At 32.7% G+C, this 12,468-nt stretch overlaps 2 protein-coding genes across 3 annotated transcripts; both read left to right on the plus strand.

The window, feature by feature from the left end:
• The first annotated feature begins 478 nt into the window (after window positions 1-478).
• Window positions 479-3,186, plus strand: LOC123881871 (pentatricopeptide repeat-containing protein At1g12620-like). The gene is made up of 2 exons (XM_045930623.1): window positions 479-2,224; window positions 2,452-3,186. Exon 1 carries the CDS (start codon window positions 563-565, stop codon window positions 2,210-2,212), a length of 1,650 nt encoding a protein of 549 aa, XP_045786579.1. The 5' UTR covers window positions 479-562; the 3' UTR covers window positions 2,213-2,224; window positions 2,452-3,186.
• Window positions 3,187-8,519: 5,333 nt separating this feature from the next.
• LOC123923338 (putative transcription factor bHLH086) lies at window positions 8,520-11,369 on the plus strand. 2 transcript variants are annotated; one of them, XR_006814348.1, is made up of 5 exons: window positions 8,520-9,155; window positions 9,660-9,767; window positions 9,860-9,925; window positions 10,073-10,154; window positions 10,503-10,545. XR_006814348.1 is itself a non-coding variant. In XM_045976024.1 (5 exons), the coding sequence occupies exons 1-5, from the start codon at window positions 8,568-8,570 to the stop codon at window positions 10,602-10,604; spliced, it is 930 nt and encodes a 309-aa protein (XP_045831980.1). In that variant the 5' UTR covers window positions 8,520-8,567; the 3' UTR covers window positions 10,605-11,369. The 2 variants fall into 2 exon arrangements, 1 of the variants encoding a protein (XP_045831980.1); XM_045976024.1 differs by having other exon boundaries at window positions 10,089-10,154; window positions 10,503-11,369.
• The last annotated feature ends 1,099 nt before the right edge of the window (window positions 11,370-12,468 follow it).

Raw genomic sequence — 12,468 nt, forward strand, 5'->3', positions numbered from 1 at the left:
TAATATGTATACACTAAAGAGTTGTCCATCAAGGAGGCTTATCAAAACAGTGACACCATTGAATCTTTTTACTGCCAACTGCCAAACTCTCTTTACTTATCTTTAGTTTTTTATTTTCATGATATTTGGTTCGAAATTTTCACCGTCATTAGCGATCATTAATCTTAGCTGGAGAGCCTGTGAAGTATAAAGGTGGGTTCTCTCATCCCAACCGAATTTTCTCCAGATAGATTAGTTACGAATCGAACCTCCGACCACATGCGGGGACCAAGACTCTTACCCACTTAATCCAATAATAAACAAACAATTTTTTTTTGTTAAGTAGTTTAGTGACTAAAAATTTTCTACCCTTAACATGGATAAGTGATATGACCGGAGTTTGAATCCCAACCCCTACATATAATGCAATATCCTGCAAATTGGAAAAAAAGAAAAACAATATTTTAATATATATATATATATATATGGTGTCTAAAAAATGTAAATTGAATTGGGGCGAAAAACCCTAATTTGGTGGCGTGAAAACTCTGTCTTGCTATAGTTTCAGCCATCAATCGCTCAAATGTCGTCGTTGTTTTCATTGTTCAGGTTTCGTTCTTCTTCTAATCCCACTTTTCTTATTACCTTCTTAAGGCGATTATACTCTCACTCTCCATTTCTTGTTAGTAATAATAATAATAATAATGTTGATAATGCTGTTTCCTCATTCCATTATATGCTCCGTATGAATCCAACCCCATCCATGGTACAATTTAACAAGATTTTAATTTCCCTTGTTAAAAATAACAACCATTATCACACTGCTATTTCTCTTTCACACCAATTGGAATTCAATGGAATTATGCCTAATATTTTTACTTTGACTATATTGATCAATTGTTACTGCCACGTTGGTCATGTAACTTTTGCCTTTTCTATATTCGCCAAGATTCTCAAATTGGGTTATCAGCCCAATGTCATAACCTTAAATACTCTTATCAAAGGTCTTTGTTTTAACGGTAAGGTGAAAGAAGCTCTGCATTTTCACGACCATGTGCTTGCATGTGGATTTCATCTCAATCAAGTTAGTTACGGGATTTTGATCAATGGACTGTGTAAAATAGGGGAAACAAGAGCTGCCTTGCAAGTTCTAAGACGAATTGAAGGGAAATTGGTCAAACCTAATGTGGTAATGTACACGACGATTATTGACAATCTGTGTAAAGATAAGCTTATAATAGATGCTCGTGATTTATATTTTGAAATGATTGCAAAGAAAGTTTCTCCTGATGTTTTCACTTACACTGCGCTAATCCATGGCTTTTGTATAGTTGGTCAATTAAAAGAAGCAATTGGATTCTTAAATGAAATGGTATTGAGAAAAATCAATGCTGATGTTTTTATCTTTAATATATTTGTCGATGATTTATGCAAGGAAGGGAAGGTGAAAGCAGCTAAAAATGTGTTAGCTGTGATGATTAAACAATGTGTCCAACCCGATGTTGTTACTTATACTTCGTTAATGGATGGGTATTGCCTAATTAATGAAGTCAATAAAGCCAAAGTTATATTCAACACTATGGTTCAAAGAGGAGTGATTCCTGATGTTCATTGCTATAATGTCATGATTAATGGGTTGTGTAAGATTAAAATGATGGATGAAGCCATGAAACTCTTCATAGAAATGCAAACCAAGAAGCTTATTCCTGATACAATAACATACACTTCTCTTATTGATGGTTTGTGCAAATTAGGGAGAATCTCTCATGCTTGGAAACTTCTTGATCAGATGCATGACAGAGGTCAATTTGCCGATGTAATCACTTACAATTCCTTGTTACATGCTTTATGTAAAAACCATTATGTTGACAACGCAATTGCATTGGTGAAGAAACTTAAAGATCATGGCATTCAACCAGATACATACACATACACTATACTTATCGATGGACTATGCAAAAGAGGACAACTTAAGAATGCACGGGATGTTTTTCAGGATCTTTTAATTAAGGGTTATAGTCTAGATATCCGAACGTATAATGTTATGATCAACGGACTTTGTAAAGAGGGTTTGTTTGATGAAGTAGAGGCTTTGTTGTCAAAAATGGAGGATAATGGTATCATTCCTAATGCTGTAACTTATCAAACTACTATTTTTGCTCTCTTTCATAAAGATGAGAATGAAAAGGCGGAGAAACTTCTTCGGAAAATGATTTCTAGAGGTCTAATGTAAGAATAACTTTAGGTAAGATAATTTCTCAATATATAATTGGTTATTTTGATGATGACAATTATGTAATTATTATGATTTATTTATTTATTTATTTTGTTGATAGTTATATTTTCAAAAGAAAAAGTGGGCTACTCAATGGCCTCGCTATCACTTTGATATTAATCAAAAGACATGTGTTGCTGTTATGATCATTTTGATAGTTATATTTTCGTTAATGGTTGATTCTTTTTTTGACACAGTAATCCTTTATCTTTGCAATGTACTGTCAACCAGCCTCTTGGTTGTAATCAGAATGTATCCAGCTCGAGTATCATAAGCTTCAGAGGTATCAATGTCAGCAGGTAGTTTTCTCGTCCTTACTGTAGTAGTGGCAGACTTGCACTTGCCTATGCAGGAAAAGCAGATTACAAAGGTGTTATCTCATAGAGGAAAGTTGAGTGTCGGTGCTGAATTTCATAGAGTGGCAGTAGCAAGGGTATTTGGGGAGGCAACTTGGATAGTTGGTTTGGAACTTAGTAATTCCTCAAGTGTTGGTACATTGATAGATTGGTTGCTGAATTTTTAGTTTTGGATTATGGTATCTTGATTGCTATTGTGCAGATCATTAGGGGATGTATTTGCTTGGCGGTGGACTGAATGGTTGAACTCACAACGCAGCCATGTTGTAAGAGTGCATTTGGCTTCAGCCTGTTATGCTGAGATGATACTCCAAATTTCTGCAGGCGGCAAACATTTTAGGGGCAGGATTTGATTTTTTGGCGACTAGGATTGACCATCCCCTTGGAAGCATTTTAGGGGCCGGTTTCGGTTTCTTGTATTTTATACTCCATTCTTATTTTTTGCACACCTTGTGCTTTTTAATAAAATATATTCTTTTCAGTGTTGCGAAAAAATAAAATAAATAGCAAACTCATGCAATTGTAGTTATTATTGTGTTGGTTTATTGGTTATGCGAATATTGTTTTCTTATCCTACCTTTTCTTGTTTCCATTGTATTGAACCAACTTCTATTACCTTACATGAGCTTGAAATTTGCAGTGAAGACTTTACTAGTGAATTAACAACCTTTTTATGTTAGGTAGTGATATAAAGGTTCCTTTCACCGAGGCTTAAAGTTGAACATGTTAAATTAACTGATCTATATAATTTAATTTGCAAAGTTATTTGAAATTGTGATTTTTTGTCATTTATGATTTTTGTTAGTTCACTGTTTGTGTGATTTTTATTACAGTTCTCTCTGTATTTGCATTCGTATCGTCATTAGGATTTAATGGATATGTGTTGACAGTGTAAATATTTTTCACAATCTTAATCTAAGCTCATTCCTTTTCTTTTTAAATTTCAACAATTGCCATGGTTCTGGAGTATCAGCTTACTCTGTTATAGTTGTAATGCCAATTAGTTCTTTTCCTTTTCTCAATGCTACCATTGAACTAGATGCATCACATTTTCCTCCCACTAGTCAACACTTGCGATTTGAACATTTTAATTGATAATGATTCACTTGTATGATTGTGCAGGTAGAGCTTGATGATCTATTTAGTACCTACCTGATTGGTTCGAGGTATATATTGTGTTTAATCTGGTTTGTTGCGCTCTATCGGACCACTCATTACGCTCTAGATGTTCATTCCTGAGCACGAGTGGAGTGTGTTAAGAGTCTGCATTAGATAATATAAGGTCTGAAAATAATTTTAAAAGTGGGCGTTAGACTTAGGACTATCCAGGGTTCAGTTAAGACAGAAAACTGAACCGAAATGCTATAGTCTTCCTCCGAACCGAACTGAATCAGATTAATGGTTCGGCGAACCGGTTCTTAATTTCGAACCGAACCGAACTGTTCTCATACAATTTTTTTCCGAACAAAACTGTATTTTTTTGGGTGAACCGAACTGTGTATAAGACGTCCTTACGTTGTATTTAAAGCTTTAGTTATTTTCCTTGTCTCAATGCTAATTAGTTCTTTTCCTCGTCTCAGTGCTACCATTGAACTAGTATGCATCACAATTTCCTCTGTGTAATCAATACCTGCGATTTGAACATTTTAATTGATGAAAATTCACTGTATGATTGTGCAGCTTGATGATCTATCTAATAACTACTCGGATTGGTTCGAAGTACATATTGTGTTAAATTTTGTATGTTGCTCAAAGCGGTTAGTCGACATCGTTTATTATTACCGGTTTTTTTTATCATGCTTTTTCGCATTTATTCTCTATTGTAATGTTTGATGCTAGAGCTTCTAATTTCAGCCTCTAGGTTAATAAAATTTGGCCTCTTTATCCCGTAAGTTCTAGCTCAACCGGCAAAAAATGCCGAAATTGTTAAGCCGGACGTCGTGACCTGGGTTCGAACCGAAATCTCATAATTATGTGAGTTTAATTTCAGTGAATTTACCACTTCATCTAAGACCAAAAAATAAAAACAATTTGGCCTCTTTTATGAAAAAATAAAATAAATACAAAAATATTAGTCTTTTTTTTTTCTTTTTTTTTTATTTTCTTTTTTACTTAAAAAAGATTAGCATATCTTCTTTATATTTTTATTTAGAGTGAAGAATCATTTTGATTCATCATAAAATTTTTCCGGGATACCTAACAAAAATAAAATTCAAATTGATCTCTCATATTGGTGATAAATTAGCACATCTCCAATGGTGGGTGATTATTTTTGAGGTACCGTTAGCTAATAGATACCTCAATTGGAGCAAAACACAAATGAGTATTACCTAATAGATACTGCTTCTAAAATAGGCACCGGTATCTATATATTTATGTGTGACACATTTATAACGATGTAGAGTTATTAGTGAGATGTAGAGTTAAAATAAGCATCGGCACCTAATAGAACTTTTTAAGAGGTGCAGATTGGAGAGATTGAATGCTTAGTAAATACTATATAAAAAAAAAAATTAAACCCATTTGGGTTGGTGCACGGTATTGGCTTGAGACCTGTGAGTGTGCTCCTCTTGAGGTCTGAGATTCGATTCTCTCTTGCACCAATTTGGATGGGCTAATTTAGCTTCTTCAAAAAAAAAAACTATTAAAAAAATTATAAATACGTAACTTGTACACGTAGAATCGACTTAATCACAAAAAAGATAATGAACTTCATTGTAGATACTCTCGGTTTCTCTATTGTAAAGTATAAGGGACTACTTTGTTCTTAATATAAAAATGTCAGAGATTGAATTTTTATTTTTATTTTACGACTAATATCCGGTCCACTGGACCGTCTAATCTGGTGCGGGGGTCAGTTCTGACATCTAGTGGTTTCAGCCCTCCCTACCAAGCCCAACATCAATCACTACTGAACCAACTAACAATGGGTAGTATTGTATAAATTTTTTGGTTACTATAATATAGATATTAGATACAATGTTTTTACTATAGTTAGTGATGACTAATTTCCGTAGGAAAATCTGTGGGACACAACTGAATTTTTTTTATACGTAGGAGCTATGAATCGAACTCTTGACTACTTGTTTAAAGGGCTCAAAATCCTTATTATTTAGACCAATTCTTCGAGCGAGTTTATTTTCATTCAATAAACAATGTCAATTTCTGCACATGAGACAAGAAGAAAGAAATTGATTATTTTCGGTGTCAGATCTGGTTTAATTTTCCCCTCTTAATTAGCCTCAAATTTGCTTGTCTGTAAAACTAATCATATGTTGATATCTTCTTTGTGTGTGTAAAAGATACACTTAACTGTCTTTCATGAGCAACCAGAATTTGTTCTTCATAAAAAAATAAAGATAATCTAAAATAGAACATTTGATCTAGGATTGGGAAAAATGAGTAGAATATAGGAATTAATAATTCATTACATATGATGGAATCTGTTAGAGAGAATGTTGACTTTGTCATTATATAGGAATTCATAATTCATTATTTAAACTTATTTCAAAAATCATATTATTGATTCAGTTGCTCTAGCTAGAGATGAATTCACATAATTATGTAACTCTTTTTTCACTAGCTAATTAATTAAAGTATAGTATATGTGTATATTATTACTTCATTCATGTCACAATTAAAGCATTGTTTTCTACTTGGTTCAGTGGTGATTGACGCTGAACTTTGTAGGGAGGACCTCAGTTCGATTCCCCGTAACTACGATTAGAAGGGTGCTGAAACCACTTGATGTCAGAACTGATTCCCGAATCAGATTAGGTGGTCCAGTGGATCTTCTTACAAAACCTTTCAATCAAATCTTCTTTTCTTTCTTTCACTTTAGGATTGATTTTACTATTCAAGAAGGATCAACAACGCAACTTGTTATCCGTTTACCTTTTATATGCACTGCTTGGTATATCAGTTATGGTAGGAAATGTTCGTCGGAATTGCAAGGAATTCTTGTAGTGGTACAACACCATATTGATTTATTTAGTTGGGCTTTCCTCCAACAATATCCTTATGATATCAGATATGGTTTATATTTTCCCACGTTACTTAGCCTACTCATTTGACATTAATCGTACATAATACATAGTAAAAAAAAACTCAGAAATTATAATAAGAACTCTTCATGCAAATTAATTAGTATTTAATTATAGACATAGTTGAATAAGTAATACAGAGAAGCGACAGCTGCACAGAATGTTAATACAAATATAGTATATATAAACAGAATTTGAGTCCACGTGCTTAGATAACACTTAGGAAACATGTGAGAAGCTACCATAAATAGCTCCATGCATCAAACTGAGTGACACCCTAACTCATATGAGAATCAGAGAGACAGAGTTAGAGACGTGGGTTTGGCTAAGGATACGCCGTTCCTCACGCTCATTTTTGCTGTTTTCTTTTTATTTTTATATCATTTAATCCATTCTCTTTTGCCAGCAAAAACAATACTAATATTAACATGAATCAAACTAAAAAATTATAGAAATTTGTAGACACGCTTACTTTTAATTCCCTAAGAAGTACGAACATAGACACGTACGCCGAATCCGATATGAATACTGACATATCGACGCTAATAATTACTCCCTCTGATCTTATATATAAGGAAAAAAGTTATTTTTAAGATTCATTGTAAAGTTGATGTATCTAGACAACATTATAGTTTAAATACATCAACTTTACAATGAATCTAAAAATTAGATTTTTTTTTATATATAAGACTGGAGGGAGAATTTAAGAAAATGACAATTCAATAAAATCATATGTATCAGTGTAAAGACACTGACACATGTCCGATATAGAAACACGACTAATTTGATGAATATTTGTACTTCATAAACTACATATCCTTCAGCCAAACCAATTTGGGTTAAGAATTGTTTGAGTTCGAACTCACATACTCCTGATGGATTATTAACTACTACGTCCAATTACTCTCCGATATAGAAACCTTGTTAATGCTAACAGGACAATGCTACCATATACTTTTTTAAATGCGTGTGAAATCTCTGATTTGAACTCGGATCATTGCAAATCAACTAAGTTGTGCTAACAGGACAATGCTACCATATACTTATTTTATTAGGGAAAAACAAGTCCCGCATTTTCAAAGATAAAATTTTAAAAAATTTATAAATATTTTCATATTTTTCATCTTAGAAGTTGATTTTTTAAAAAGTAGATCCACCATAAAAATAATAATATGGTATTATCCATTAATTCAACAACGATCTGATGTGAGACTTCTTAAGACATCCCTCACGCCCAATATTATTGGGCTTGGTGCGTGAATATAAATAGTGGGTGGACCAATAGCGAAAACCTGATAGCAGGTGATTCAACATACGGATTTTGAAGATGTTCTGATACTATCTTAACATTGAGTGTTGGGCCTAAATCAACCTATAAAACCAGTTAGGCTATCTCACATCTATTGTGATATATATCATGTGGTTTAACGTACAGATTTTGAAGAGACTCTAATCTTATAATTGAGAGTTGAGCCTAACTCAATCTTACAAAACCAATTTGTAAGGTGAGAGTCACTTTACTATCTCATATCCGATGTGAAACGTCCGAAATGAAACTTCTTAATAAGAATCGCTAACCAAATTCTCTAAATACCAAACTCAATATATAGCGCGACACCTTTTATGCATTTTGTTTTACAATTATGAATATAAAACACCTAATAGTCAAAAGGGACCACACCACATAAATATATTTTAGTATTAAAGTTTTGATTTATTGTTCCCCCATAATTATGGTTTCAGTTCAATTATTAATCATTACACCAATCTCCCATAAAAAATGAGTAGTTGGTTTGAAAATTTAGACATCTATAAATTGTCATCCTTCACTAGTTGTCGTGTTCATTGTCTACTCTTCCTAAACAAACCTTAATTATTTTGTTTTTTATTGCATTTGTTTCCTCACCCTCTTTAATGGCACTAGCCAACAACAACATTATACATAGTTCAATCCTAAGCAACAAGTTTCAATCTTGTGTTTTTGATGAAACTACTATAGAGATTAACTCTATAATGTCTCATAAAAAATCTATGATTGAAGATGAAGATGGTTCACAAAGCACTAATGGATTAAGCAATGATTCAGCTTCAGCTACAACAAATTCTACTACCATTTGTGGTGGTAGCAAAAAAGGGTATGTTTATAACAACACAAGTTATGAACTTGATGAAGAAGAGTCTTTGATTAATTTCAAAGGCAATGATGAGTACTACAATAATCTCATGCAAAGTAGTGAATCTTTGCTTAGTTTTCAGCAGAGCTGGAATATGGTTTCCAATGAGAATAATTTGCAACAATGGAATCATGTTAGTCCTAATTTCAATAACTTTGAAACTTCTAGTGGATCCTATGGATCCATATTCAATAGTACAAAAGAGAAGCAAAATGGTGAAAGTTCATGTGGGTGGTTATACTCTGAACCAAATGTCCATTGTGATGATGATGATAGCCTTAAAGAGTCGGAAACACATGAATCGGTGTTGAAGAAGCGCCCATCAATGGTATTGCATCCTCATTTAAACAAAAATCTTCTTTTTATGATGTTTTGAATTGAGGGTTTTTTTTTTTTTTTTTAACAAGGTTTCGAATTGAGGTTATATATTATGTCGTAGTTGTATTGAATTGCCGTGAAATGAGACTAATACAATATTCGATGAGACATCAAGAACTTTGATGTTGTTGTCTAGATCGTGGTTGCAAACCTTTTATTTTTATATTTTCAAATTATTATAACCATGTTTAAAACTAGTCGTTTGAGACTTGCACGATCACGATCAATTGAGGCTGATACAACCTCAATTGCGGTCAGGTAAGCCTGATACAACCGTCGTATTGTAGTCACAGAGACAGAGAGACATCAAAAACCTTGATGTTATCTGTCCTGGTTGCGGTTGCAGACCTTTTATTTAATTGTTTTTTTAAATTATTAGAACTTTTTTCGAAATAGTCCTTTGAAAACTTTCTGAAATCGGAATTGTAAACTGAAATGAGATTTGTGTTTACAGGGAGAGAATATGCAATCTGCCAATGCCAAGAAACCATGCACAAATGCAAGTAAAAAAGAAAAACCTAAGTCAAATCCTTCTAAGGATCCTCAAAGTGTTGCTGCCAAGGTTTGCTTCAAATACAAGTTATATTATGTTTTGATTGCAATATAAGCAAAACTTAAAAAATATTTAGTGTTGATAGAATGTTTGTATTTCAGAATAGAAGAGAGAGAATAAGTGAGAGGCTCAAGATCCTACAAGAACTTGTACCAAACGGTTCCAAGGTAGATTTTCAAATTAGTCTTCAATATTAAGTTACTTTTTTTGCACTTCTTTGACTGGGAAGATAATCATATTATACAGAGTTGAACTTCTTAATCCAAGACAAAATCTTTATAAGTTTTTACTAATTAGAATTATGTTTAATTTAGATGGTGGATTTTGTAGGTTGATTTGGTTACCATGTTGGAAAAAGCAATTAGTTATGTGAAGTTTCTTCAGTTACAAGTCAAGGTGAGACTTGAGCACATACATTAATTTCCATTTTACTTTGGATCCGGATCCTCTTCCATCAGTGATTTCCATATTCACACAATATCATTTGATCAAGATCGGACAATCCAAAATCAAACTCATATTTTGAAATAAAATAAAAATAGGCATATTTTTGAACCGTCTAAGATGGGAGGACCAACGATGTACCAACAACATGAATGGGCATCTCTGTCTACAATTTTTTTTGTTATGTGTAGTTCTTTTATGTATGCTCAAATGTTGAGTTTCCTCAAATTAAGTTCATTGCTTTGAAGAATTGAAACCTTGGTTTTGACTTGTGACATTTTTGTTTGATTCATGGTATAGGTGTTGGCAGCTGATGAATTTTGGCCTGTTAATGGTGGAAAAGCTCCTGACATTGGTCAAGTAAAGCAAGCAATTGATGCAATTCTTTCATCTCCAAGATGAAAAATGTAGATTTTCGATCCAAGAAAATAAATGTCATCATAATTCAAGCACAACTTTGCATACAAAACAACCCAAAAGGGAATTTTAGTTATTCAGAATACATAACATTTTCTGATTTGTTAACTTCTAAATTAATATGTAACAAAAAAAAAAAAAAAATTGAACATCTTGTGTTTTAGTAGTGTATGTGTACTATTCACCAAGTATATCTGTGTCTAAGTTGTACTTTTCTTTGTACTACTAAGTGGTGTTAGAAGCAAGGTTTTAAATTGCGGTTGCGGTCGTGGATGCGGTTGCGGTTGCAGGTATTGCGATTGCAGCTAATGCGGACACTGCGATGCAATTGCGGCCGTTGCGACGTGAAATAATTTTTTATCCGCACAAACACAGAAAAAATACTATAATTATTGTAATTCCTTATATATCTTTTACTTATAATTCTATATAAATTTTAATTCATTTTTAAGTCATCGAGACATAAGAAGACAAAAACTCTAAAATGAAAGGACATAAAGGAAAAAATAAAGGTGAGATTCTCTGAATTTTTACGAAAAGGAATATTGGATTGAACCGTTGCGGCCGTTGCAGTCAAAACTCCGTTGTGTTGCGGTGAAATGCTGTTGCGTTGCGGTTGCGTTGCGGCATCACGTGTGATTTTAGTTCACACCGCAATTGCGGTCCGATGCGGTTGCAGTGCCTACCGCATCCGCAATATTGCGGCCGCATCAGGTGATGCGGTCCGCAATTTAAAACCTTGGTTAGAAGTGTTTATGAAATTATGATAAACGTCTGACTATTCCTTTAACAATTATATATTAAGATAATATATGAGATTATGTTGGATTTATTATTGACATGGGATAAGGGAAAATAGTTAAGATATAATAATTAAATATTAATTTTTTTGATAAAACAATTAAATAATATATTATATAGTGTTCTTTTGACTTTTTTTATGTGAAGAATATATGAGGCAGAGTGACCTGGCTAATAAATAATTAGTCATGGTGGATTAAACATCTTGATGGATATATATGGCGCTGGCTAGCATGCACAAGGCTTCTAGGTCTCTCACCATGCACAAGGCTTCTTATGCATTGAATTAAAAGTAGTACATGATATTATGGTGTACTGTTAGTACTATATTATTTTTTTAATTTTTTTTTTAACTTTTTGTAATCAACAATATTATTTGCCAAATAAAATATAACGTTTCGTAAAAAAAATAAAGTACAAGGAAAACAATAAAAAACACAGAATGTCTGGCAGGTAGAAGTATGTCATATTCAATTATAAAAAATAATAACTATCAAGGATAAAATTGGATTTTAGATAAAGTAATAAGGGTAAAAATGGAGAAAAAAAAACGTGATAACCTATAAGATCAAAAGTTATTTAAAATTGCATATAGAAAATATTATTTAAATAAGTTATAAGCTCATGGTAAAAAGACTATTACCAAACAACATGTCTTTTAACTTATAAGATATAAGACGTGAACTATAAATTAGTTTTTTTTTATTGGTCTTGCCAAACAGTCTCATAAAGACTCTTCTCCCGAAAACTAAAAAGTAAAAAAAAAATTATTGCTGATTAAAAAAGTAAAAAAAATATTAAAAAAATAATAATATAGTGCTGACAGTACACCATAATATCATGTACTACTTTTAATCCAATGCATAAGGAGCCTTGTGCATGGTGGGAGACCTAGGAGCCTTTTGCATGCCAGCGCCATATAGGATACATCTTAACATGCTTCCTAACTTTTCTTGACTCAACATGCTTCCTAACTTAAATAAGATAATAATTGAAAATTATAAAAGAAAAAAAAATAACATTACAAATTATGGGAATTAATTATGGC

The sequence above is a fragment of the Trifolium pratense genome, linkage group LG4, assembly GCF_020283565.1.
Source record: "Trifolium pratense cultivar HEN17-A07 linkage group LG4, ARS_RC_1.1, whole genome shotgun sequence".
In the NCBI taxonomy this organism is placed as follows: domain Eukaryota; kingdom Viridiplantae; phylum Streptophyta; class Magnoliopsida; order Fabales; family Fabaceae; genus Trifolium; species Trifolium pratense.

Coding starts and splice junctions, on each gene's coding strand:
- LOC123881871 (XM_045930623.1), top strand. CDS start 563: ATGTCGTCGTTGTTTTCATTGTTCAGGTTTCGTTCTTCTTCTAATCCC.
- LOC123923338 (XM_045976024.1), top strand. CDS start 8,568: ATGGCACTAGCCAACAACAACATTATACATAGTTCAATCCTAAGCAAC. Junction 9,768..9,859: donor CTCAAAGTGTTGCTGCCAAG/GTTTGCTTCAAA, acceptor TTTGTATTTCAG/AATAGAAGAGAGAGAATAAG. Junction 9,926..10,088: donor TTGTACCAAACGGTTCCAAG/GTAGATTTTCAA, acceptor TGGATTTTGTAG/GTTGATTTGGTTACCATGTT.